The sequence below is a fragment of the Vulpes lagopus genome, chromosome 5 (genome assembly GCF_018345385.1).
Source record: "Vulpes lagopus strain Blue_001 chromosome 5, ASM1834538v1, whole genome shotgun sequence".
In the NCBI taxonomy this organism is placed as follows: domain Eukaryota; kingdom Metazoa; phylum Chordata; class Mammalia; order Carnivora; family Canidae; genus Vulpes; species Vulpes lagopus.
Window position 1 is genome coordinate 109,486,182 of NC_054828.1, and position 23,881 is coordinate 109,510,062.

The 23,881-nt window shown below is 42.8% G+C and overlaps 1 protein-coding gene and 1 long non-coding RNA gene across 4 annotated transcripts in view; one reads left to right on the top strand and one right to left on the bottom strand.

Moving 5' to 3' along the window:
* Nucleotides 1–23,881, top strand: part of CAPN13 (calpain 13) — a 79,778-nt gene that overhangs the window by 15,827 nt on the left and 40,070 nt on the right. For all 3 annotated transcript variants that reach the window (XM_041756334.1, XM_041756333.1, XM_041756335.1), the window contains 4 exons: nt 2,726–2,943; nt 13,005–13,083; nt 13,706–13,821; nt 19,104–19,240. In XM_041756334.1, coding sequence (XP_041612268.1) covers nt 2,746–2,943; nt 13,005–13,083; nt 13,706–13,821; nt 19,104–19,240 — 530 coding nt within the window. In that variant the 5' untranslated portion in view covers nt 2,726–2,745. The remainder of the gene's footprint in view (nt 1–2,725; nt 2,944–13,004; nt 13,084–13,705; nt 13,822–19,103; nt 19,241–23,881) is intronic.
* LOC121491440 lies at nt 13,680–23,280 on the bottom strand. Its single transcript, XR_005987978.1, has 3 exons — nt 23,140–23,280; nt 20,630–20,748; nt 13,680–13,911 (listed from the first exon to the last, which is right to left on the bottom strand). It is a non-coding gene; the product is annotated as an uncharacterized LOC121491440 (long non-coding RNA).

The window sequence follows — 23,881 nt, forward strand, 5'->3', positions numbered from 1 at the left end:
TTGACAAGCATGGATTCGTCTGAGTCTTAAAACAATTCCACAACATGTACATTATTGTTATCATTTCACAAATAAGGAAAGTGAGTCTTACACAGGGATTCTTAACTATCCACTACGCAATGGTGAGCAGTGAGGGCTCTACAGATATCCTGGGAACTGACTCCAAGATGTAAGTAAGGCCTTTGCAAGATTCTGATGGAGAAATCAAGCCAAATTCTTCGGACTCACTTCTACATGCAGACTCACTTGTACATCCCATAATTGTGCTATTAAGAGTAACTACTATTTGGTTTCCTAAACTAAAATTAGCTCATTGCTGGAGTTTATCACATACCCTAATTTAATATTTTACTGAAAGGTAGGTGGCTTGGCAATGTTGTATTGGTTCCACTGTCCCTGAGCATGTGCAGAGTTGGGAGACCCATAATTTTCACAACTCTCCATTATCAGGTGTCATTGCCTTTGGCTTGAATTGGCAATCAATTTCTATTACTGTTTTCTTGCTCTTGAATGATACCTTACTGTATTTCAGCTTTCTATATAATTTGTTGTGGGCTCTCCTCTTAACCCTATAGTAAGTGGTGAGGCATATTGACATGTTTTCCCATTATTTTCCAAGAACTAGGTTAAAGAAATGCATATAACATATTGAGCTAAACCAAACGAAATGATCTACATTCTAACATCTTTTCCTTAGGTGAAGCCATATGAAATAGACTATATTCAACAATTTTTGACCCCAAAAAATGATAGTCTCATATGGTCCAACCTAATAGTTCAAATAGAAATTATTTTTACCTCATTTGCTAGACATTTGTATGTGTAATTCCCTCTAAATATGTGTGTACAGTGACACTTTATAGATGATACTCTGCCTATGAATTTGTGTTCTCTAAATAACATGCAACATACTATTATTATATGTGTACATATTATTAACTGTAAGAACATCGCTAAGTTATTTTAAGCTTGTATGTTTTTTTTTATTTTGTATGATCCAAGATTTGATTGTAGGCTCATATTCTTTCTTGAGTTGTTCATTTATGTTCCTCTTTAGTTCTTTATTGTTATTTGATTCCTTTTTCACTGTGAAGTAGGAATGGATAGGACCTATGGACCTTGGGGTCTTCTGTGCCCTGGTCAAAGAGCTTAAAATGCACTACTTTAAGGGCTAAGGAGGCTTTTCAAGTCCCACAATCAGTAAGTACGGATTTAGGATTCAGATGCAAGTCAGCTTCCATCACAGATTGGAGGAAGTGATACACATTTTGGCAAATGGCATCAGTTATACACTTATGACTTCCTGAACAAGAAATCCCAGACTTTCTTGACATCTCTTTAGGGAAATTAGGATGCCAACTTTTATTGAATGCCCACTGTATGCCAGTCACCCTTCTCATTATGGTAGGTTGAACCTCATTTACTGCCACAACAAACCCCATGAGGTTGGTATCATTAACTTGTACAGATGGAAAAGTATGTTCACAGGCTTGAATACTAACTCTGTATTGTGGAACTGGTAGGTAGGTGGTGAGAGCAGAAAGCAAACTTTTAAATTCATTGATTATTCACCATACTACCTTTTATTCTCTGCCCCACATATCTTTCTCCTGTCCTCATATTCAAATTATCATGTAATCCTATTGGTTCTACCTATAAAATGACACTAGGATCTGTTTCTCTATCATTTTCACTAGTCATGGTCTAAACTATCTCTCCCATGAACACATGAAGCAGTATCCTAACCTCTCTATCTCAGTTCCTATCTGTCCCCTCCATGTGGCCTCCAACTCCCTTCACAATCCTTTAGCTAGATCTGATCATGACCTACCTCTTCAGTGGCCCTGCAGTGCTTGCAGGACATAAACACATGTCACAGTCCAGCTTTCCAACCTACTTTCCTGGCCATCTCTGCCAAAATTCCCTATCTCCAGCCCTAACCCCACTGACTCCTCCACCCCGCCCCCCCCCACACACATACACAATTCCCTCTAACACCCATGACCTTTCCAATCCAACCCCTGGGCTTCCATGCATTTGCTACTCAAGGAACCTAGACAGATTTATATATAGAGAGAATAATTTATACATACACACCCACCAGTTCTCTACCTGGCATAGTCTCTTTCCTTCAAGGCTCCATTCAAATAAATGTCACTGCCTGGGGGAGAGTCATCCCAGACTTTCCCTGGCACTTCATAGCTCCTCCTCTTTGTATCCACAGGATTTTGTACACATTTTTAATTAGAGAGTTTCTGTTGAATGCTAGCTAGTTGTTGAAATGTCTTATCTATCTTTCCCACTTGATAATGAGCCCCTAAGGGATAAAGATCATGTCGTATTTATCTTTGGATTGCCAGCATTCAGAAAAGTGCCTGGCATAAGGTCAGCACTCAATAAATGTTCATTAATGTACAAATACCCCCTGTAGTATCTCATGCACATAACAGCATACTGAGTAGCTCTTTGGTACAGCAGATTTAAAATTGAACTGTGAGGAAGAATGCTTGAATTCCAGTCTGGGTTCACCCATCAACTGGCTCTGTCACTGGGGACAGAACTGTTTTGTGTACTATCAACTTGTAAAGGGGGGTAGGAGACCTCTGAGTACCTTTCCAAAGCTCACATCTGTTGATGCAAAGAACTTGACAGCTTATCCCTAAAAATGTCTCTCTTTCTTACCAGAAGGAAAAGGCCTTAGACATCTTTTTTTTTTTTCCCTTAGATATCTTCTAAGGAGAGTCAATGGCATACAACCAGGAGCCTCTAGCCGAGACCCCTGTCATCAAATTCAATGGCCAGGACTATAACTCCTTGCTGGATCGTTGCCTAAGCACAGGCCTACCATTTGAAGATGAAACATTCCCTGCAGAGATTTCTTCCATAGGTCTGCAGCTGGTCCAGGGTAAAAACCTCTCCAGCCTGAGGTGGATGCGGCCAAAGGTGAGTGAACCCCACAGGAACACACCCAGTTCCTGGACCCTCTGAGCTGCCTGCCATGGTACCTCCCACAGAAAAAAGGATGGGCCTGTGACCTGGTTTTTAAGGATGGCCCAAACCAGATGGGAAGGAGAATGAAATGTATCTGGTCCCTCAGCTACAGTGTTGTATCCTCAGTGGGTTGGAAGGACCCTGTACCAGGAACCAGGACCCATGTATTCTAACCCATTTATATAACACTGAGTGCATCACTAGATTACATGCTCATGTTCTTATCTGAAAAGTGGGAAACCATGGGTATTAAGATTGTAGTAGTTGGTCTTATCTCCATAACCAAGCCCATTTGTCAGTCTCCATCACTCTTTATTCTTTTCCTTATCACTGTCCTTATTTTTTTTTTCTTTTTCCCTGTTGGAATTTACTCAAAGGGAAGATAGCATGTCAGTCACTTATTCAATAGGATAAATTTAAATAATTGCCTCACCTCTCTCATTTATATTTCTATTTTCAATCTTGCAAAGGCTTGATCACTAATAAAAGAATTTCAGACATTAGCTGTAAAATTAGGGAGATATTTTAGGGCAACATTCAAAACCACCTCCTCCCCTACCTCGGCAGATGGCCACTAGTTCAGCCTTGTGGTAAGAAGAGCCCTGTTGGTTTTTCTAAACTATATTCATTTCAGGGCATGAAGCCCCAAGAAAAATTTCTCAGCCCACTTAACATTCTCAGAATCTGATCAGGGCTAGTACTGATGCAAAGGACACAGGTGAGGACCATTCTCAGGGTCCTAATGCCCAACCATGTGTTCTTTCTTCCAAAAGCAGCCAGCGGAACCTAGAAAAAGAGAAAATAATATAATGTCTAGTGAGCTCATAATAATACCGGCAAGTGTTATGGAGCACTGATTAAATACCAAGCACTATACTTTCAATAAAGTTATACAGAATGACATACGACAAAACACTGAATTCTGGAGGTGACAACTCTTGCCCTAACTTGGGACAGATTTGTAGTTTTGGGGAGGAGGGGAGGGTGATTAGGGATCAGGTGGGGCTCAGGATCAGATGGTACATCAGGCTTCTAGGATCCATCTCATCAGTCAGAGGCATTAAATCCCCAGCAATGATTCTCTTCTTCTGGCCTTCTCTCCCATGGAGAGCTGAATAGCAAACTATATAAAGTATGGAAGGGTTATATTTTTCCCTTTGTTATTTTTAGATGCTGAGATTCTTTTAGAAAGTTTTTTTCCAAGGTGCTGACTAATAGATGTGAGACCATATTTCTAGTGTTAAAGAATTTATAACATTTCTATTTAGGAAGGGTTGAGAGTTTCTTACTTTCTGATTCCAGCAACATCTCAAATTTTGTGTTTTGGGGGGCAAGGAGAAACTGAGCCAAATAAGAGTGAGAAGACCTTCACGGAATCCTGCCAGGAACCTGAAAAGGGCAGCCAGAGGCAAATACATCTTACTCTCATTCTTCTCAGCCAAAAGCTGAGACAAATGTCTTCATGTCCTTCATCACAGCACTTATATTTGTATAGTATTTTCCTGAGTTTTCCATGTAATGTCTCTTACTGTGTCTCTTTGTTCTTTCCCAGTTATATTAAGAAGAAAACAGATTTAGACAGGTGATGGGACTTGCACAAGGTGACAGTTAGAGAAGAATCTGGGATTTAAACTAAGATTCCAGACTCCACATGCTATACTTTTCTTCACATGGGATTTTGTGCCCAATAGGACTCTTATTTGTATTTGAATGAATGAGTAAGTGAACAGATAGGAATGACTCTATCTACAGGTCCCTGACATGGGTTTCAAGCTCCATATGTACAACTGAGAATCCATAGGTTGACTCATTTAACAAGAAGGGATAGTGGATGAGAAGGCCACTGAACTCACCTCTTCAACATGGTGACATCCTCAACTGCCAAAGCTTATAGTTGTTCCTGAAAAGGGCTTGGAAGAGGAGCCATGGCCAGTGTGGCTCAATCCTAGTTGTGAAAGCTAACACTTATGTACTACTGACCATATGGCAAGCCTGGCCTCTAAAAGGCTTTGGGTCATTAAATCCTCACAGTTATGCTATAAAGAGGTACTATTATTAACCCCATTTTATAGATGAGAAATAGAAATGGAGACTTACGTAACATGCCCAAAATGGTACAGCTGGGATTTGAGCCCTGGAGTCTGTCTCTAAGACCTGTCCTCCTATCATCACCCTATACTACCTCCTGTCAGGCCTCATCATAAGCTCATGTTGTATTCTTGGCTCCCATTTGCCACAAATATTTTGTTCACCAATAGACTCCTATCAATGTCTATGTTGTGTCCTCCTTTCCATTTTTTAGGTAAAAAAGAATGAGGGTAAAAATGAAATGTTGTATGTGTACCTCATATGATTATTCTAAGGAATAAATGAAGACAATACTTAGAAGAATGTCTAGCACATTGAAAACACTAACTATTGCTACTACAATTAATTTTGGGGGGGGGGTGGTATAGGATAGCAGCCTCAGAGACTGTCCTTTTGGATCCCTTGGGATGTCACAGTCCAGGCAGCTTGAGTCTTCAGCTAATATCAACAAACACTTTTAGGGGAAAAATGTAGGTCAGATGAAACCATTTGAGGACCTAGGGGAGCCTAGCAGGAAGTATGAAGTGACTTTCTTCTCACATTCTGCTGCCTGTCACTTCTTTCAGAAGGTTGCCTCTCAATCTAGGGTTTGCCCAGTCACTGGCCAGAGGTCTGGCTGGCACTCCTTTAAAGTTCAACTGTATAATGGCTGAGGTGGCACCAAGGCTTCTGAGGCCATCTTCACATTCTAGGCTTTTCCAAACAATGGGGATCCTAGGGAATTGCTAAATCATCATGGATATTGTTCTACTCTAAGTACTCACTCAGGCTTGGTAGATTCACTAATAGCGCAAGAGTCAGAGACCTAAAACTAGACTCAGTTTTCTATGCCTGGTGCAGAAAAGCTGTTTAATGCCCCATAATGTTCTCTCTCTGACTCTCTGTTTCTCCTTTTCTCCCTCTCTCTAACAATCAACCTAAACCATGTTGCTGCTGGAACTTTGAAATAGAAGCTCTTTCATATCCTGCTTCATTCAGCTTTCAGCTTCTCTTTAAGAAATTTCTAACTTAGTCCTGACACTCTCCCCGTTGGCAGGGAATCAGGTTCTGGAACAGCCTATGACCCTGCCATGAGTAAATGGCGCTGATGGGACCCAACTCCTCATTAGCCTCAGCACTGCCTGCAAGCCCCCATGTCAGCAAGAGACAATGCTGAGAATTAGACTTGTACATGGAGTATCTATGATATTTCCCTGAATGAAAGTTGGTGTTAGAGTGACTTCCTTTTAAAATTTTAATTTCATAAATAATAAATCCCATTTATCAAGTATGTATGTGCATTAAGTATGACTCTAAGCACTTTACATACATTTCATTTAATGACCATAATAGTCCTTTGAGGCAGATGATATTACCCTTGTTCAATAGATGAGCACTGTACATAGAGTTTCCATGATAGCTAAAAGATTCTTTTGGTACTGTCCAGTAGAGTAGCCATGGGTCATATGTGGCTATTGGGTGCTTAGAATATGGCTAGTACAACTGAAGGATTAAAGTTTTATTTAAAGCAGCCATGTACGACTTGTGGCTACCGTATTGAACAGCATAGAATTATAGACACAGATCCTCATAGCAGAGCCACCAACATATATCAGATTGAGAGACTGCAGTTTCATCTTTGCTCCCATTCTTCCATGAAAAACCTTTCACTTCTCAACTGAATAATGGGCTGTGGACCCAAAACATGTTGTCTGATGGGTACCCGAAGCTCAGAACACAGCCCCTTTTGAGTTCTGGCCTCTGGCCATCCCACAATAAAGTATTGCCTACACAGGTAACAACTTTTCATCTTTTAAGTAGCCAGAGTGGAGTTTCTGAAAGGATCGTTTACCAGAAATGGTTCACCTTGGAACCAAAATGAGTTCTTCAGAAAATGAAGGGGTTAACAAAAGAGACCTATGAATGTAGTTTACAAAGCCAACAGGTAACAAAGTGACAAAGTGATCCTGCCAGGACCAAATGCCATTGAGCCAAAGAACTTTGACGCCAATAAAACAAAGCTCTCTAGCAAAAATAGAAAGAGAATGACACTGCCACCTGGCCCAGCCTGAACTCTGGCCACCCTCTGAAAGATATATTTAGCCTGTGTCTGAATGCCAAGATACTAAACCTGGTGTTCCCTCATCTAAGAGCAGCACACCATCTGCGATAGTGCATTAGCAGTCTTTGATGAATGCAAGAATCACTCCAAAATATACTAAGTGATGTTGCATTGGAAGAGCCCTCTCCAGAAGCAATTGCAGGAGAGTGCCTGGTTGGGTTGCACTTAAGAGAGAGTATTTTCTAAGATTCCAGGGGATCTTGCATTTCATGTGCTTTTAATAGAGCTCATATAATACAGATTGCCCCCAAAGTTTGCCTTGAGACAGGACTTCACAATGCAGAAGTTGCTAAGATTACTTAGTGTGACTATTGCTAATGGCTTCTGTATTAGGCTTCTCCACAGAAACAGAAACCATAGGGTATATATATATACACGTGTGGGTGTGGGTGTATGTGTGTGTCTACATCTATCTTTTCTGTATCTATATATCCCGTAGGATATAACCAGTAAGACATACATAGATTTAGCCTCTTTGTGTATTTATTGTGAGGAATTGACTCACGTGATTTTGGAGGCTGAGAAGTCCCACACTGCTGCCACCTGCAAGCTGGAGACCCAGTAAAGCCAGTGATATAGTTTAGTAAGACTGGGTGCTGGTGGTGTCATTCCCAGTCCAAGGATAGGAGAAGACTAATGTCCCAGCTTGCAGTCAGGCAGAGAAGGGACAGATTCTCCCTTCCTCTACCTTTTGTTTTATTCAGGTCCTCAATGGATTGGGTGTTGCCCATGCACACTGGGGATGGCAATCTGCTTTACTAATTCCGATTCACATAAATGCTAATCTCATCTAGAAACACAGACACATTTAGAAATAATGTTTAGCTGAGTATCTGGGGACCCCATGATCCAGTCAAGTCATAAAATTAACCATCACAACTGCCTTCTATATGCATGATGTTTCAGAGCCCTCGAAGGGCCCATCTCACAGAATCAGGAAACCCAGACACTGAGAGGCCCCTGTCCGCCGGTGTGGTCCTCGGGGAAGAGCTAGGCACTATGGGGCCATGTTGCCTGCTTCACAGCCCATCCCTGTGGAGTCGGGAACCAATTGCTCAGCTTCCCTGAACCTGCCCACCTGCTACCCTGGCAGGGTCTTAGAATCATCAGTGTTGCCCTGTAAATCCTGAATGCTAACTCCAGCTAACCTACTCCGTGCAGGTTGTGGGAGGCGGCCCCACAGTCTGCTTGTCTGCAAAGGTCCCATGTGATTCTGAGTCACACTCAGGGTGGAGACTGTTCCTTGCCACTCTTATATACTTCACTGCTTTGGTGTGCTCGTCTCACCTGGTGACACCTGCAGAGCATTGCTAGCTCTTTATTTTTTAAAAGGTTGATTTTAAATTCCCAGCTAGTTAACACAGTGTAATATTAATTTCAGGTGTATAATTAGTGACTCAACACTTCCAGACAACACCCTGTAGTGCTCCTCACAGCACGTGGACTGCTTCATCCCCATCACCTGTTTAACCCAACCCCACCCACCCCTCCTCTGGTGACCATCGGTTTGTTCTCTGTGGTTAAGCGTCTGTTTCTTGGTTTGCCTCTCTCTCTTTTTTCCACTACGATTATTTTTCTTAAATTCCACATATGAGCAAAATCATGGTATTTTCTTTTTCTGACTTATTTTGCTTGGCATAATACTAATTCCAGCCATATTGTTGCAGATGGTAAGATTTCATTCTTTTTGATGGCTGAGTAATATTCATATATATATATGAATTTATATAAATGTATATATTCATATACATATATACATATGTGTGTGTATATATATACCTATATATATATCACATCTTTACCCATTCATCTTTACCTATCCTCTCAACAAGTCAGCCCAGCAGACTAAAATGCTTCTGGGTATAATTTCCATCTCTTCCTACTTCTGCTCTTTACAAAAAAAAAAAGAGAGAGAGAGAGATTTATTCATTTGAGAGTGAGGGAGAGAGCCCATGCACTCGTGCATCAGCAGGGGGAGGGGCAGAGGGAGAAGCAGACGCCCTGCCGAGCAGGGAGCCCTGTACAGGACCTAATCCCAGGATCCTAAGATTACGACCTGAGCCAAAGTCAGACACTCAGCGGACTTCCACCCGGGCGCCCCTACCCCTGCTCTTTTTTTTTTTTTTTTTTTTTTTTTTTAATTTTCATCTATTTATGATAGTCACACAGAGAGCGAGAGAGAGGCAGAGACACAGGCAGAGGGAGAAGCAGGCTCCATGCACCGGGAGCCCGACGTGGGATTCGATCCTGGGTCTCCAGGATCGCGCCCTGGGCCAAAGGCAGGCGCCAAACCGCTGCGCCACCCAGGGATCCCTACCCCTGCTCTTTTTAGATAGTTTGGCATCCCCCTGAAGCCCAGGCTGGGGAAAAAACAGCAGCTCAGAGGACATGAGACATAGATGCAGGTCTTGTGCCCAACATTGATGCAGAGGATTCCAGTGTTTTTCCATAAACTTGATAATGAATATTGACTTGCAATAATTGCCATTTAATTTTTATAGCATTAAAATATCTTTCTGTTCCTAATTAGCTACATTTTTAATTTTGATTTTTATAATTTTGGTAAATCAGAGAAAGTTGTACATTTATTAGGCGCCTTCATGGCATTTATTAGAAGGATATAAATCATTTCTCCTTTGGCTCATGTAAATACTATCTTATAATATTACATATCCTGATATGCAACCACCCTGGCATCCTTCATTTCTAGGGCAAACCTTGCTTGATTATAGTGGGTTAGACATAACAATTTCTTGTTTCATTTGCTGGATTTTTTTTTTGGTGTATTTCCGTAAGTGAAATCCATCTTGTGAGTGTGTGTGTATATGTATGCATATTGTGCTTTCACTGTCCCAGGCTATGCTAGCTTCTTAAAATAAATGGTAGCAAGGCCTCCCTTCCTCCCTTCATCTGAAGCTGTAAATGACACAGGAATTGTCCATTCTCTGCAAAATTTGAGAGAACTCCACGGGAAATCATGTGTCCTTAGAAGCCTTTACAAAGCTGTTAGGGAGATATTCTTTGATCATTTGAAAATACGATGGCAAGGTTATTGATTTTTTTTTTTTTTTACAGTTTGTTTACTAATGACTCATTTTGGGCCATGTTAATTTTAGTCAGAAAATCATCACTATTTTTAATTGATTACTATAGAATTTTACATCATGTTTTTATATTGCTAAAACCACATTTTTTGTTTTTCCATATTTTTAAAATTTAAATTCAATTAACATATAATCTATTATTAGTTTCAGAGGTAAAGTTCAGTGATTCATCAGTCTTATATAATACCAGTGCTCATTCCATCACATGCCCTCCTTAATGCCCATCACCCAGTAACTCCAACCTCCCCTCCCTTCCAACAACTCAGTTTTTTCCCCATGATTAAGAGTCTTATGTTTTCTCTCTAATTTCGTCTTGTTTTATTTTTCCCTCTCTTCCCCTATGATCTTCTATAAAACCTCTTTTATATTTCTAATTTTAGTTGGGCTTCTTTCCCGTATTTGCCAAAGGTTGGGTCTATGTAAACATTCTCCCCCAAATGGAATGAGTTATTTGCTTTATTGATCTTGCTGTTTTTCTATTTTAGAATTCACTAATTGTCCTCTTTTATCATTTTTTTCCTGTCTATATTTGCAGCTCTTTTTGTCTTTCTAACATCTATGAGTTGACTGTTTAATTCATGTTTTTATTCTATCATGTTTAATAATGAATGCATTTGAAGCTCTGGGTTTGTCTGAGTGTGGCCTTTTTAATTTTGCAAATATTACAGAAGAGGGAATCAATATTTATTGACCATGTACCTCGTCTGATGCTCTGCTAAGTATTCACATCCTTCCTCATTTGTAAAATGGAAAGACTCCTGCTTTGCAAGGCTAGTGGGAGACCATGGGCAAAAAAAGTCCCCGGACCCCAGCAAGGCAACCAGCACCTAGAACGTTTTATCCAGTGGCATCTCCATTTTGCACATGAGGAAACTGAGGCCCAGGAAAGTCATGTGGGGAGAATGCACAGCAGGATGCCACACCAGGTCTGTGTGGATGCCTCTTAGCACACCCACTCCCCCCCTGCCAGTCACTTCAGGGAAACCAGGAACAAACAGCAGAGGAGAGCTGGGGACCCACAGGTGGGTCAGGGAAGCTGAGCAGAGCTCTCTTTGTTCCCAGTCCCAAGGCCACTGGTCTTTACTCTGTATTTCCCTCCAGTGGAGAATTTAAGCATCAGCTCACTGATAACAAACCCAGTGAGACCTTCACTTCCTTTTTGCAGTAGAAAGGGCTAGGGACAGCTAGTTGAAGTGTTCCCAGATTATTTTGAATGGGGAGAGTGGTCCTGCAGAGTTCTGTCCTGCTCACTTGTGTTTGGGGAGGTCCCTGTGTCTGCCCATACATGGGTACTGGGTGGACTGGGTTTGGATCCCAGATATGGGTACCTGGTGGGCCAGCTTGGCGCCTCCCCCCAACCTCCCCTCCACCCCGGGGAGGGTCTGGGCCTATGTGCACCTCTCCTGGCCCATCTGAGAGGCCAGCTATTTGTAGAGAAGGCAGTGGGAGCAGGCTTAGTGAGGCAACTACCCCTCCAGAGCAAGCTGGGCTGAGGTGTTTGCAGACATGCACACCTTTGTTTGCCTCTTGGCATCTCCACCAGGAAAGTGGCAGTTTATGAAGGTCCCTCAAGGCACAGGACTCTGTATATTCACAGGCTGTTGAGCAAATAAATCTATTTCCACTTTGTGGCCCTGTTCTCTGGGGACTTATTTGTCATTGGGAAAAGAAAGGATACAGGAACGATTACCAAAGTATGCAAATGCAAATTTATGCAGTGGAAATGCAGGAAGAGCCAGGCAGAGAGGGTGCTGAGGACAATCCTATGGACCTGCAGTAGGGCAAAGCTGGGGAGTACCTGGGGACCCTTGACTCAGGAGGTGAGCCCCCTCAGGAGCTCTCACAATCCTTTTATCTGCTGAGAGTTCCCCACACTCTCCCCAAACATTGTAGCCCTGCAGAATTCTAGTGAACCCCTTTCTATGACGGACAGGAACTCTATGTGTTGGAGTTTGAGGCAGGACTGAGGTAGCACCCAAGACAAGGGGTCTTCCAGAATCAGTCTGTGAGTTAGCCAGGGAGTGGGTGAAGGTCTGAGTAACACATCTTGCATCCTGTACAGCCTGTGGCTGGACTTGAAACTGGAGCCCAGAATGCCTATACTGACTTTTCTTTTAAGATTTTTTTTTTTAATTTATTCATGAGAGACAGAGAGAGAGAGAGAGAGAGAGGCAGAGACACAGGCGGAGGGAGGAGCAGGCTTCACAGAGGGAGCCCGATGTGGGACTCCATCTCGGGTCTCCAGGATCATGCCTGGGCCGAAGGCAGGCACTAAACCGCTGAGCCACCCAGGGATCTCCTTATACTGACTTTTGAGAGAGGGCATTTCACAAGGAAAGCTTTATTATGCTCATCCAAGTGTCCTCTAATAAATGACTCTCTTCTTTTGGTTGTCTATAGCCTGTTACTGAAACACTACTTGTTGGGACTGGGATGGCTATTAGATGTAAGGATCCCAAGTCCTTATTTATGTTTATCTCTTTATGCATTTGCTTATGTATTTATTGCCTGTCTTGTCAGTTACATATACACCCCTTTGGCATCTGCCTTCCTGATAGCAATCAAACCTGAAAAATGAGGGCAACTTTGCTAACTCAGATTTTAAGTACCTATTTAAGAATTAACCTCTACCCCTCAAAGACAAAGTGAGTGATGTCTTGGGTACCACATGGGGACATAGGAATGAAAGATGCTCATGGCTTTTCTCCCTCTTGCCTAAGGATATATTAGAGGGTAAATCAGAGCCTCACTTCATCCTGGAAGGTGCAAGCAGATTTGACATCCAACAAGGAGAGGCCGGTAAGGACTCAACATCTTTCCTCCTGGCCCTGGAATAGGCAGGCTGTCTGAAGTCAGCCTTCAGGTAGGGAGGGTCAGACAGTGGTGCCCACCCAGACCCCAGAGTTCTACCCCAGCTTCTGAGGAGGCAAGGTCGGCATCCCTGGTGCTGCTGTGGACAGACTATTCACACTGGCAACAAAATTTCCTGTAACTTCAGCTCTGGGCACCTCTGGCAACATGAGAATCAGAGGCAGGTTGGCCTACCAGCCCTGCCGAAGCCTGGCTGGGGCTCTCTTGACTTCCTTTACCATCGCCATTGCCATCTCCTGAGCCTCCTTCACCTTCATCACAGCCAACCCAACCCCCAAAGCCCCTATCACCACCAACCTTATCACTACTGCCCCCGACACCCCCCACACCACTAACCCTATCACAACCAGCTCCTCTGTATTGCTTGGAACTGGCCCTAGCGAATCCTTCCCCAGTTCTCACCTCCCAGACAGAAAAAAACAAAACAACAACAACAACAAAAAAATGTGTTATTCAGAAGAAGGCATATGGATTCTGGTGACAACATGTGGGTGGAGTGGGGCTTCCAGAAGTGACCAGTAGACCTCTCATGGCTTACATCCCCTCACAGGAGATTGCTGGTTCCTGGCAGCACTGGGCTCCTTGACACAGAACCCACAGCAACTACAGAAGATCCTGATGGACCAAAGCTTTTCACACCAGTATGCGGGGATTTTCCATTTCCGGGTATGTGCACTGTAGGATGCTCCTCAGGTGGATGGATCCTATGAGAGAGCCGGGGGGCCAGTGTCTTCAATAGCCTCATGGTCTGCTAGCCTAAGATGGAAGAGTCACCTATGTGTTAGTTACTTTGCATATCTCTATAAAAGGATTTGAGCTCAATATTGGACACTGCATAGGAAACATGAGAGTTAAAATGTTTTCATGTAAATAAAAAGAAATGGCAGAAACAATTTGCAAAAAAAGAAGTCATTAATCAAGAACCTTATACATCATTGAGCTTTTGTCTGTGTTGATTCCTGTGCCATATCTTGCTATTTTAATTACAGTAACTGTAGAGTCAGTTGCAACATCTGGTAGAGTAAGTTTTCCTTCATTATTCATTATTTCCTCAAAAATATCTTGGTAATTCTTGCATTTATATTTCCATGAGAATATTAAAATCATTGTGTCTAATTAAAAGGAAAAGCCACTGTGATACAGAGTGAAGCAGGATTAAATTTATGTATTAATTTGGAAACATCACACTTTTATTATTTTAATTATTCCTTTCCAGAAACATGGTATATCTTTCTATTCAGAACTTCAATAAAATGTTTTTATGCCCTTCAATAAAATGTTATAGTTATGTTTCCATATTGGTGTGACACCCTTCTCGTTAAATGTATTCTCAAATATTTTACAATTTTGTAGCTAATATGAATGAGATTTTCCTCATTTCTTTATTTTTTTTAAGATTTTATTTATTCATGAGAGACAGAGAGAGAGGCAGATATACACTCAGAGGGAGAAGCAGGTTCTCTGCAAGGAGGTCAATGTGATACTTGATCCCAGATCCCAGGATCACGCCCTGAGCCGAAGGCAGACACTCAACCGCTGAGCCACCCAGGTGTCCCTCCCCCTCATTTCTAACTAGATGTTGCTGACAAGACGAAAGCCACCTTTATTATATATTAAATTATATCTAGACACCTTACCAAATTCCTTGATTAGTTCTATTTTTTTTTCTTGAGTAGAGTCTGCGTTTTTTAGTTATCAAATATCTTCTGCAAATAAAGATAATTAGTTTTATCTCTACTTTTAATATTTCTAGTACTTACTATGCTCTTTGTTGCATTAGTTAGAAGGTCACAATCTTGAATAAGAGTGACAAGAGCAAAGTCCTGCCTTTTCCTGATTTTAGTGATGTATTCTCCTGTGCCATTTTTTTTTTTTTTTGATGCACTGTGGGATTCAATTTGATAAAAATTTTCTTAGGATTTTTGCATTGATATTATATATAGAATTGAATTCTAGTTATTTCTGCCATGTTGGAATTATGCTGGCTTTTTAAAATGAACCTGTTGAGTTTTACATATCTTGATCTGAAATAATTTGAACAATCGTTGCTTATCTGTTCTTTGAAAGTAAAATAAACAATAGTTAAGACATCTGGAACTACTTCCTTTTTCAAGATGATATCTTTAACTCTTCTAGTAAGTCCAATAATTATCGAAATGCTTGTGTCTCTTATTTCTTCTGGAGTTAATTCTTGAAATTTATGTTTTGCCAGGAAAACTAACTCTCTCTTCTATGGTTTCAAATTTATTGCCCAAAGAGTTGTTTATTTGATTCTCTGAAAATTCATTTAATTTCTTGTAATCAATAGTTAAATCCACTTTATCAATCCTTATGCTATGTTCTTGTTTTTCCTTTTCATCTTTAGCCAGGTTTTCTTAGCCAAACCAATCTATTTATTAGCTTTTGAACAAATCAACTTTTGATTTTCATTCTTCTATTTTTCTTTGGGGTTTTATTTTCTATATAATTTAAATTTATTTTTATTAATTCCCATTTCTCTGTTAATTTTATTGTTTTTTGTTTTCTGAAACTGTTCACTTTGCTGTCTTTTTTGTTTAATAGTAAAAGCCTTTAAGACTATAAATATTCCTCTGAAATCTTATCTATACCTATAGGTTTTGATAAAATGTCTTGCATTAGTTTTAAGATAATATATTTTAAGTTTTGATTGTAGAGAATATATTAATAAAATCTCTACATTTTCAGGAATCATTAAAGTTTTATTTATGACCAAGTCTACAATAGTTTTTGCAAATGCTTTATGGACATATGAGAATATCCAATGGGCAAAAGTTTTACATAAGAAATCCAGCTTTCTGATTTATAGGTTGTTGTATCTGCAATTAACTTTTTAATCTTGGCTTATTTTTTATCTGCTTGATTTATCAAATTCTAAAAGAGGTGAATTGAAGTTCTTCCCCAAAGTTATACCTTGGAGGGTTCCCCTTATGTTTTCAGATGTTCCAGCTTTAAACTTTTCCTTTTATATCCTGTGGGTACCCAAAGGTTTATGTTCTTGCTATCTGTTTGTTGGAATTAAGTTCACACAGCATCCTTCTTTGTTTTATTTAATGTGTTGGGCTTTATCTGACGTTTGTATTGCTACTTCAGCTTCCTGCCATTTACATTTTCCTGTTACATCTTTATTCATGCTTTCCTTATCAATTTCATTTTCACCGTGTTTCTTGTACAAAGCATATTTGAAACTCACTAAAAAACAAAAAACAGAACAAAAAAACCCCTCACTGCCCACCATTGTTACTTTTACCCTTCATTTCCCCTTAAGATTTTTGTTCTAATTCCATCCTCATTAGGTATGTAGTTCCTTGAATAATCCCTCCTCCCGCCCCATCCCGCCCCCCACCCCATCACATGAGTGTTTTTCATTTGTTCTTACTTCAGAACAATGTATCAGTTGGGTTTGGGATTCTTGGATCACATTCCCTTTCCTCAAGTAAATAGTAAACATTATTCCTTTGTCTCATAGCTTCCAATATTGCAGAAGAAAAATCCAGTGCTAATCTATGCTCTTGGCTTTGTTTGCAACGTGTTCTTTCAAACTGCAAGTGTATGAGAGGTACTCTCTCTCCTTGGTGTTCAGAAATTTCTCTGAAATACGTCCAGATGTGTGCCTTTTTGAAATTAATCTTGTCTGGAATTCAGTGAGCCCTTTCATTCTGAGGACCTGTCTCCCTTTTCTGCTCAGCTAAATTTCCCTTCATTATTTCTGAGTGTCCTTTATTTTTTTTTTCTCTCTCTTCCTGAAGTCTAACTATTTGCATACTATATCTTCTAACAAGTTTCCAGGGGTTGTTAATGCTGGTGGTCCAAGGCTCTGACCAAGGAGTGAGCTAGAAGATGCAAGGTTTACTGTATGAGCTCAACTCAGACCGTAACATGTGGTTAGGAGAAATTGAGGCCCAGGCAGGACACTGTCTGCCCTTCTGGATGGCGAGAAAGTTCCACAGTTCTCCAGAAAGAGCTGAGGTGTTGACTTCTGTACATCTGTTTTTATCACTCTAAGCTTGGGCACTGTTCTCTGGAAAGAACCTAGTGCCCAGGCAATGTGGCTGCTTTACCAAAACACTTCTGGCTTCCCTCAGACACTTGAGTGCTGACAAAATGGTACCAGCATGCTTTTTGGAGGGTCTACTACTCATTATTTGATGCCAGCCCTCCTCACCAAGTGGGGTAAATCAGGAAATGCAGATTGATGGCCTCATTCTTGATCTTATTCTGGAACAATGATCTTATCTGGTGTTCCCTTTGTATAAGGATAGCAAGTTTGGTCAGCATTACTCATGTGGAAATATTGGGGTGAAGGTAACTTCTAAGTGGAAACCAACCACAGCAGCTCATTCAAGTCAGGACTCTCATTCCTGATAGTCTCCTCTGCACCAGGCATTATCCTAGGTTCTGAACAAAGAAGCTATTGAAAAATAGTTTCTACTTTCAAAATGGATCTCACTTTCACAATCTCATTTGACCCTAATCACAGCCCTCTGAGGAATTTTTTATCACCATTTGACAGATGAGGAACCTGAGACACAGAATTCAATGTCTTTACCCAATATCTGTTGTTCAGGTAACCAAAGGCAAAACCAGGACTCAAGCACAGTACCAGTGACTGGCCACTATCTACCACACTTTGCTATCTAGCTAAATCCCAAATCCAGATCGGGCTATTTTTCCAGTACCCCACTTTTAGTTCTCCTTGGGGCATCAAACCTTCCCAAAGAAAACTAGACCTCCCTCCTAGTATACCCCTGTTGGCTCTTAACCTCACCTGTCTACACATTTTATTGCAATAAGGACTCAAATCCACAGCTGTGCCAGAACCAGCTGAAGTACACAGAGCTCATTAATGACCATGAAAATATCTTCTTTGCTTTGTCTCCACTGACATCTCTGTCTTGGTCTCCATCTCTACTTAGAAAGTGTGTCCTCAGCTGGATGCAACAACCCAACATCTGGGATATCCAGCTGTGGAAAAGGCCATGTGAATGGCTTCCCATCACTGCCAAATAGATGATAGATCACATCCACCCAGCTTTACTCCAAGCCCACCTGTCAGAAACTTGCCTTCATTAAGGTTTAGGCCTGAAGCTGGAAGCCCTGCTGCTTATCCCTTATCCAGCATAGGGGAGACCAGCAAAGAAACTCCAAAAGGCTGGCTTTGTTATGAATTTTCCTCATTTGGTGATGTCCCCGGGTGAACCATTAAGAGTTGAACACCGAAGATTAAAGCAGTCTGTTTTGGAGAGGAACATCTGGTTCATTTGTGCTCTTAGCAGTAGTGGTGCCAACCAGCTTCATTTCTGCTGCTCTGATGGCAGAGCCAGCTTCACATGAGCTGAGGAGGCCAGAGTGAGGCTGTCACTGCTCATCCTCCTGAGCAATCCTCATCATTTGGACCCTAGGCCTTTGCCCACTCTCCCTGCCATCTGGGATGGCTTTCCTACCTCCATGCCACCTGCTTAAATCCTGCCTCCTCCCTCAAACATTTGGCTCCCAATAGTCTCTCCTGTCCCCCATTATAGCACACTCTGTATCTACCCTTCTCCTTATCATTCAGCATCTGTTCCTTCTATTGCCATTTTGTGCACAAGACATACCCGGAAGGCCTTACGTGTGTCTGAATCTCTTAGAGGACTTGCCAAAGTGAGGTCAGAGTTAGTAGCAAATTTGAACGAAAACCCAAGTCTCTTTCATGCCAGCCTGTATTTTCTTTGACTCACTTGGTCTATGACTCATCTGTCCAGTGCAGTTGACATGGAAGGCCCCTGTCAACTGACCCCTGACCTGGGCTGGGATTTTGTTCTAAATAGTTTGTTGTTTCATTGGGAAGGTCATGTCGCGCCAGTGGGTATCATTTGGCATGGGTTGGGGATCCAGAAGCTCGCCTTCTGTCCTACCTCTACTAAGGCATATATTCACCTCTCTTCTAGTTCTGGCAGTGCGGCCAGTGGGTGGAAGTGGTGGTTGATGATCGCCTACCTGTCCTGAATAAGGAGTGTCTCTTTGTGCACCCTCGCAAGAACAACCAAGAGTTTTGGCCCTGCCTGCTGGAGAAAGCTTATGCCAAGTAAGAGTGGCCTACCCCTCTGCCTGGGGCCTCAATGCTGGCCTTGCCTGCCCAGCTGCTTGCCCTGATGGATGCTCTACAGCAGCCAGTCCCAGGATTTTTGGCAGCTCTGCATGTAAGCGATGCCCTGGCAGCATCAGCTGGGCATCCTCCATAAACAATCACTGTATGCAAAGCTATGTTGGGGGCACAGGAGGAACCCAGAAGCATATGACAAGCTGTGGGCAGGGCAGGACTGAATAGAGGTATATACTAATAATACTATTATTGCAAGGGCTAGGAGAAGAGCCCAAATAAAATATAATATTATGACCAGTGGACAAAGTCTGATGAGAGGACATAGAGATAAAACACTCTTGATTTTCTGACTCACAGAGAGTCAGGGTGAGGCTATATAGAGGACATAGCATTCAGTGAGGCCTTGAAGGATGGCTAGAATCTCAGCAAGAAGAAAGGTGATATGTTGGATAGTTATTCCCAACCATGGGAATGATTCAAGCGAAGATCTAGGGGCAGGACAACTCAAAGTGAGGTCGAGCAGTTGGGGGTTCTATATGGCTATTATAAGATGGCATCTGTGTTGGGGGGCAGGGCAAGAGTTCTGGTTATAATATGGTCTAAGCACCATGCTTCAAGGACTACCTTCTAGTGTTAACAAGCTCAAGAACTTAATAAACACTCCAATTCATATGTTTTACTTAAACACTTTGAGTTCCATCTATTCAGAAGATGTGTATCGAGCATTTAACCATAGGCCCACCATTGTGCTTGGCACTGGGATAAAGACTCTGAGATTGGCTTAAGTGGGTGTTAGCAAGAATATGTGTTGTGTGGAAGAGGTCACTCTCATAGAGACCTACATAGGTGAGGGACACATCAGAGCTAGAAATCAATGCCAAGAGACAAAAGGACCATCCCTTTCAGGAGAAAATAAATTAGTGGAATGTCACCAAATTAGATTCCCCGAAGATCATCACTAGCAGCATTTTACATATTGGGAAACCAAGGCTCTAAATAGTCATGTGACAGTAGTGACTAGCTTGAATCTACTGGGGTTTTCAGTGACTTGACCCAGGGACATCATTTAGTAAGACTGAAGTCCAGTTCTGGGCCTTGAGGTTGCTAACAACCACACAGACCACCCCAGTCCCTGTCCTTTCAGAGGTCACATTCTAAACAGTCATGTTTTCTCAAGAGCTCTTTTTTATTTCTTTTTTCTTTTTTGCACTCTTTCTGTTGAGATTATTTGTAGAAAACTAAAGCTGTTGCTCATTTCCAGTGTCAAGAAGAGCTGTTCATTAGCATTTGAGAAGGAACCCCAGATAACAGCCAAGGTTGTTGAACTGATCCATATGTTCGGGGAGGTTAATTTGCTTCTAAGCTACTTACCCAAACACTGCCATTTCTTTCCAGTATGGATTCAGCTCGCACAACTTCAGGGCTTCATTTTTTTTTTTTTTCCTTCTGTGAAAGGGGGAGCGTGCCAGTTCACTTGGAGAATTAGAAACCTTGTGGAATGAAATGATGACTTTGACCCCATTTTGTTAAGAGTCGACCTAAAGCAATCATTCAGCTTTAAAAGGAAATGGGAGACTGGGCCCAGAATCCATATCCCACTGCCTACAGAAATCTAGTGGAGGCTAAAATGTTTCAAACGAGTAAGCTGTTTAAAAGCTTTCCCCTCCATCCAAAGAAGGAATCACAGAAGGTGGAGTGAATGCAATAGAATTAGAGCTATGAGGGCTGGAAGGGACCTCTGTCAGCCTCGAGCTCTATGTCTTCCTTTGAAAGATGAAGAAGCTAATATGCCGAGAGCTGAAATGAGTAGTCCAAGGTCACGTGGTGGTCAAGGCCAAGCAGGGATGAGAACTGTTCCCCTTGTCTTGGGCTTTTCCATCATCCCTTGGTACTTGTCGGTTCTGTAGGAAAAAGATTTGTCTTTTTGCCTCTCTGGAACTCAGTGTCTGGCACATAACGACCACAGCACAAACATGGAGAATCCATCCATCCAGAAGGAGACGATCCTCCTTCCCCAGCAAGAATGTAGGCCAGTGAGCCTATGCCCTCCAAACTTTCAACTGTCTTTGCAACTGGGGAGTGTGGAAATGAATTGGTTGAGTCAGTCAGATCTATACTGGCAGGTTTTTTTCCCCCAGAGGTCATAAAATAGGAGATCTCAGGACAAAATCTGCTAGGCTGCCTATCATCCTGTATGGAATCCAGATAGTTAAGAATCCCAGCATTTTAGCATTCTTTTTGATTTTGATATAGATGTCTGAATTCTTTCCTCTTTCCTAGCATTGCTGGGCAGATAGACATTTCCCACAAATGAGGCTAAAGCACAGAAATGAGAATAAGGCACGCTCTGAATTCCTGGGCCCAGGTGACAAGGTGTAGTGACAGGTGTGGTGAACATCACTCTCGCTATCTCTCCTTCCTTTTCTGTTTCCTGTCAGCAAAGGGGGCTAAGAATAGTTGCCATGTTCCTAGAGCATCAGCAGGATTTGTGAGCTCGTGTTTGAGAAGCAGAGAGATAGCTCCTTGTCAAAATACCCAGCTGCTGCTGAGACAGGCTTTGTGGGCACCGGGGCGGGGGGCTGCCGGCCTTCCCCATGCACTGGGTGTCTCTGTGGCAAATGCAGGGGGGCGTGAGTGCAAGACATCAGACGAGGCCCCTAGACACTGAGGCAGTGGGTCTGAAGTGCCAGGACAGGGCCTGGCTGCTTTTCTGGAAGGGTTCTGGTGCGGCCCTGTCTACAGCCAGGGAGGGCCCCTGAGTGCATCACCAAGAAGGGACTGTGGCAGTGTGAGAGGTCATACTGGTGAGCTCTAGGATGAGTTCCAGAACCCCAGTCTTGTGAACATCCAGGACCCTCAGCAAAGCCCTACCTAATCTAGGACTGGAGCCAGAATACATATGGGAAATCAAAAGTCAGGCATTCAAAACCAAATGGGCATGACCATTATCCAAGGCAAGCTTTGTTTTTGACTAAGTAAATAGCCCAGAGATAAGAGTCTAGTACCAGCCATAACCCCAGGTCAGGGAGAGGGAGAGACAGAAAGGTAAGATTTAGAATGAGTTTTGTAACAAACAGATCAATCTATCACATGGCAGTTTCTGTAGAATGGCCCGCGTTTGCTTAGCCTTCTTTTATAAAGGACTTTTAAGCCACCCATGGCATTTGTGCCTGGGATGTTATCTTGCTTTGAGGGGCTGTTTGACATGTATTTGCTGAAGTGAATTTATGTGACTTCTGGGTGGGGCCCAGGAGGAGAGAGTGACAGAGGTAGGAATATGGTGAGAAAAGGGGTATCTGGAGGACCCCATGAGATTACCCAGTCTACCTTGCTGTTCCCAGGTGAAAGACCCAGAAGGGCGGGTTGCAGGCCCCCTAGAGGAGCAGTAGGGAGGAACTTAGGCCCAGACCCCCACCCTAATTTGCATTACCAGAAAGCAAGCCATGGTCAGAGCTTCCCAACTGCCAATGGCCTGTGAGGGGTGTGGCCTCGACTTCCATGAGGGACAGGTGAGAAGCCTCCCCACCCCCGGGGGCAGAGGGGGGGGGCGCTTAGTGTCCTGGGGAAGTGGTGAGGAAGACTCCCATTGGACAGCTTTAACACCAGGAGGCAAAGTCTTCTCCCCACTGGGCCACCGGGCCTCAGAGGCTCTATGTGTTTTGTGGCTTAGCCCTGTCTGTATTTGAGGGTTCCCTGGGAGCCTTTCCAGTTCACCCCAGTGATAGGAATTCAAGTTCTCAAAATAAATCTGCCCCTGTCTGGCCCTGCTTCAGTGGTCAACGTGGCCTGTCTCCCAGGAGCACCAACAGAGGCCCCATTCCACCGTGCTCTTCCGACCCTAGGGGTTCTTCCCCATGGAAGGCCTGTCCCACTGTCCTTACCTGGATAAACTCAGCTCAGAGGTGTGCTCCTCCCAGAGCCCTCCCTGGACCTTCAGGCACTTCTTCCCTGTTCCAAGATGATCCACACCATCTCACAGCAAATATCTCGACCCCCAAGTGCTACTAAGAAACTAGAGTCATTCTAAGGAGAGTGTCCCGGTGGCAGAGTGCTATTGGGAAGGAGTGACAAGTGCGGGGGTAGAAGCGGGGCGGCATGGCCTTGCTGTGTCTTGATAGTGACAGTAGCGAGCACGCCCTCTGCAAGCCAATGCTTTCTACGTGCCACACATGCCAGAACTGGCACAAGCGTCACAAGGGCACTTTGAGGCCAGGGCTGTCCCATGCCCCTTCTCCAGCTGACCAAAGGGAGCCTTAGAAAATCTCAGCCTCCTGCCCAGAATGAGAACTCATGAGAGGGGAAACCAGGAGTTGAACTGGAGTGGTTTGGCTCTTGAATCTGGAATCTTCCGGCCTCCCTAGTGAATGACTGGGGTTGCTCAGATTTGGGGAGGATGGGGAAAAGGTGAAATGGGACAATAAACCCAAGCAGGGGCAGAAAACCCACACAAGAGTGGGGAGAGGAGCTTTAGGTTCCATGTGGTTTTGCTTTGAGAACGTGTTGGATAAGACTTGTCCTCACTTCTGTTACCTTCAGTAAAGTCAGCTAGCCTCCCTGATGATCCTGGGATGAGTGAGTTGGTCCTGGGAGTGGGAATTCTGGAGCATGCTTTGCACTGCATGA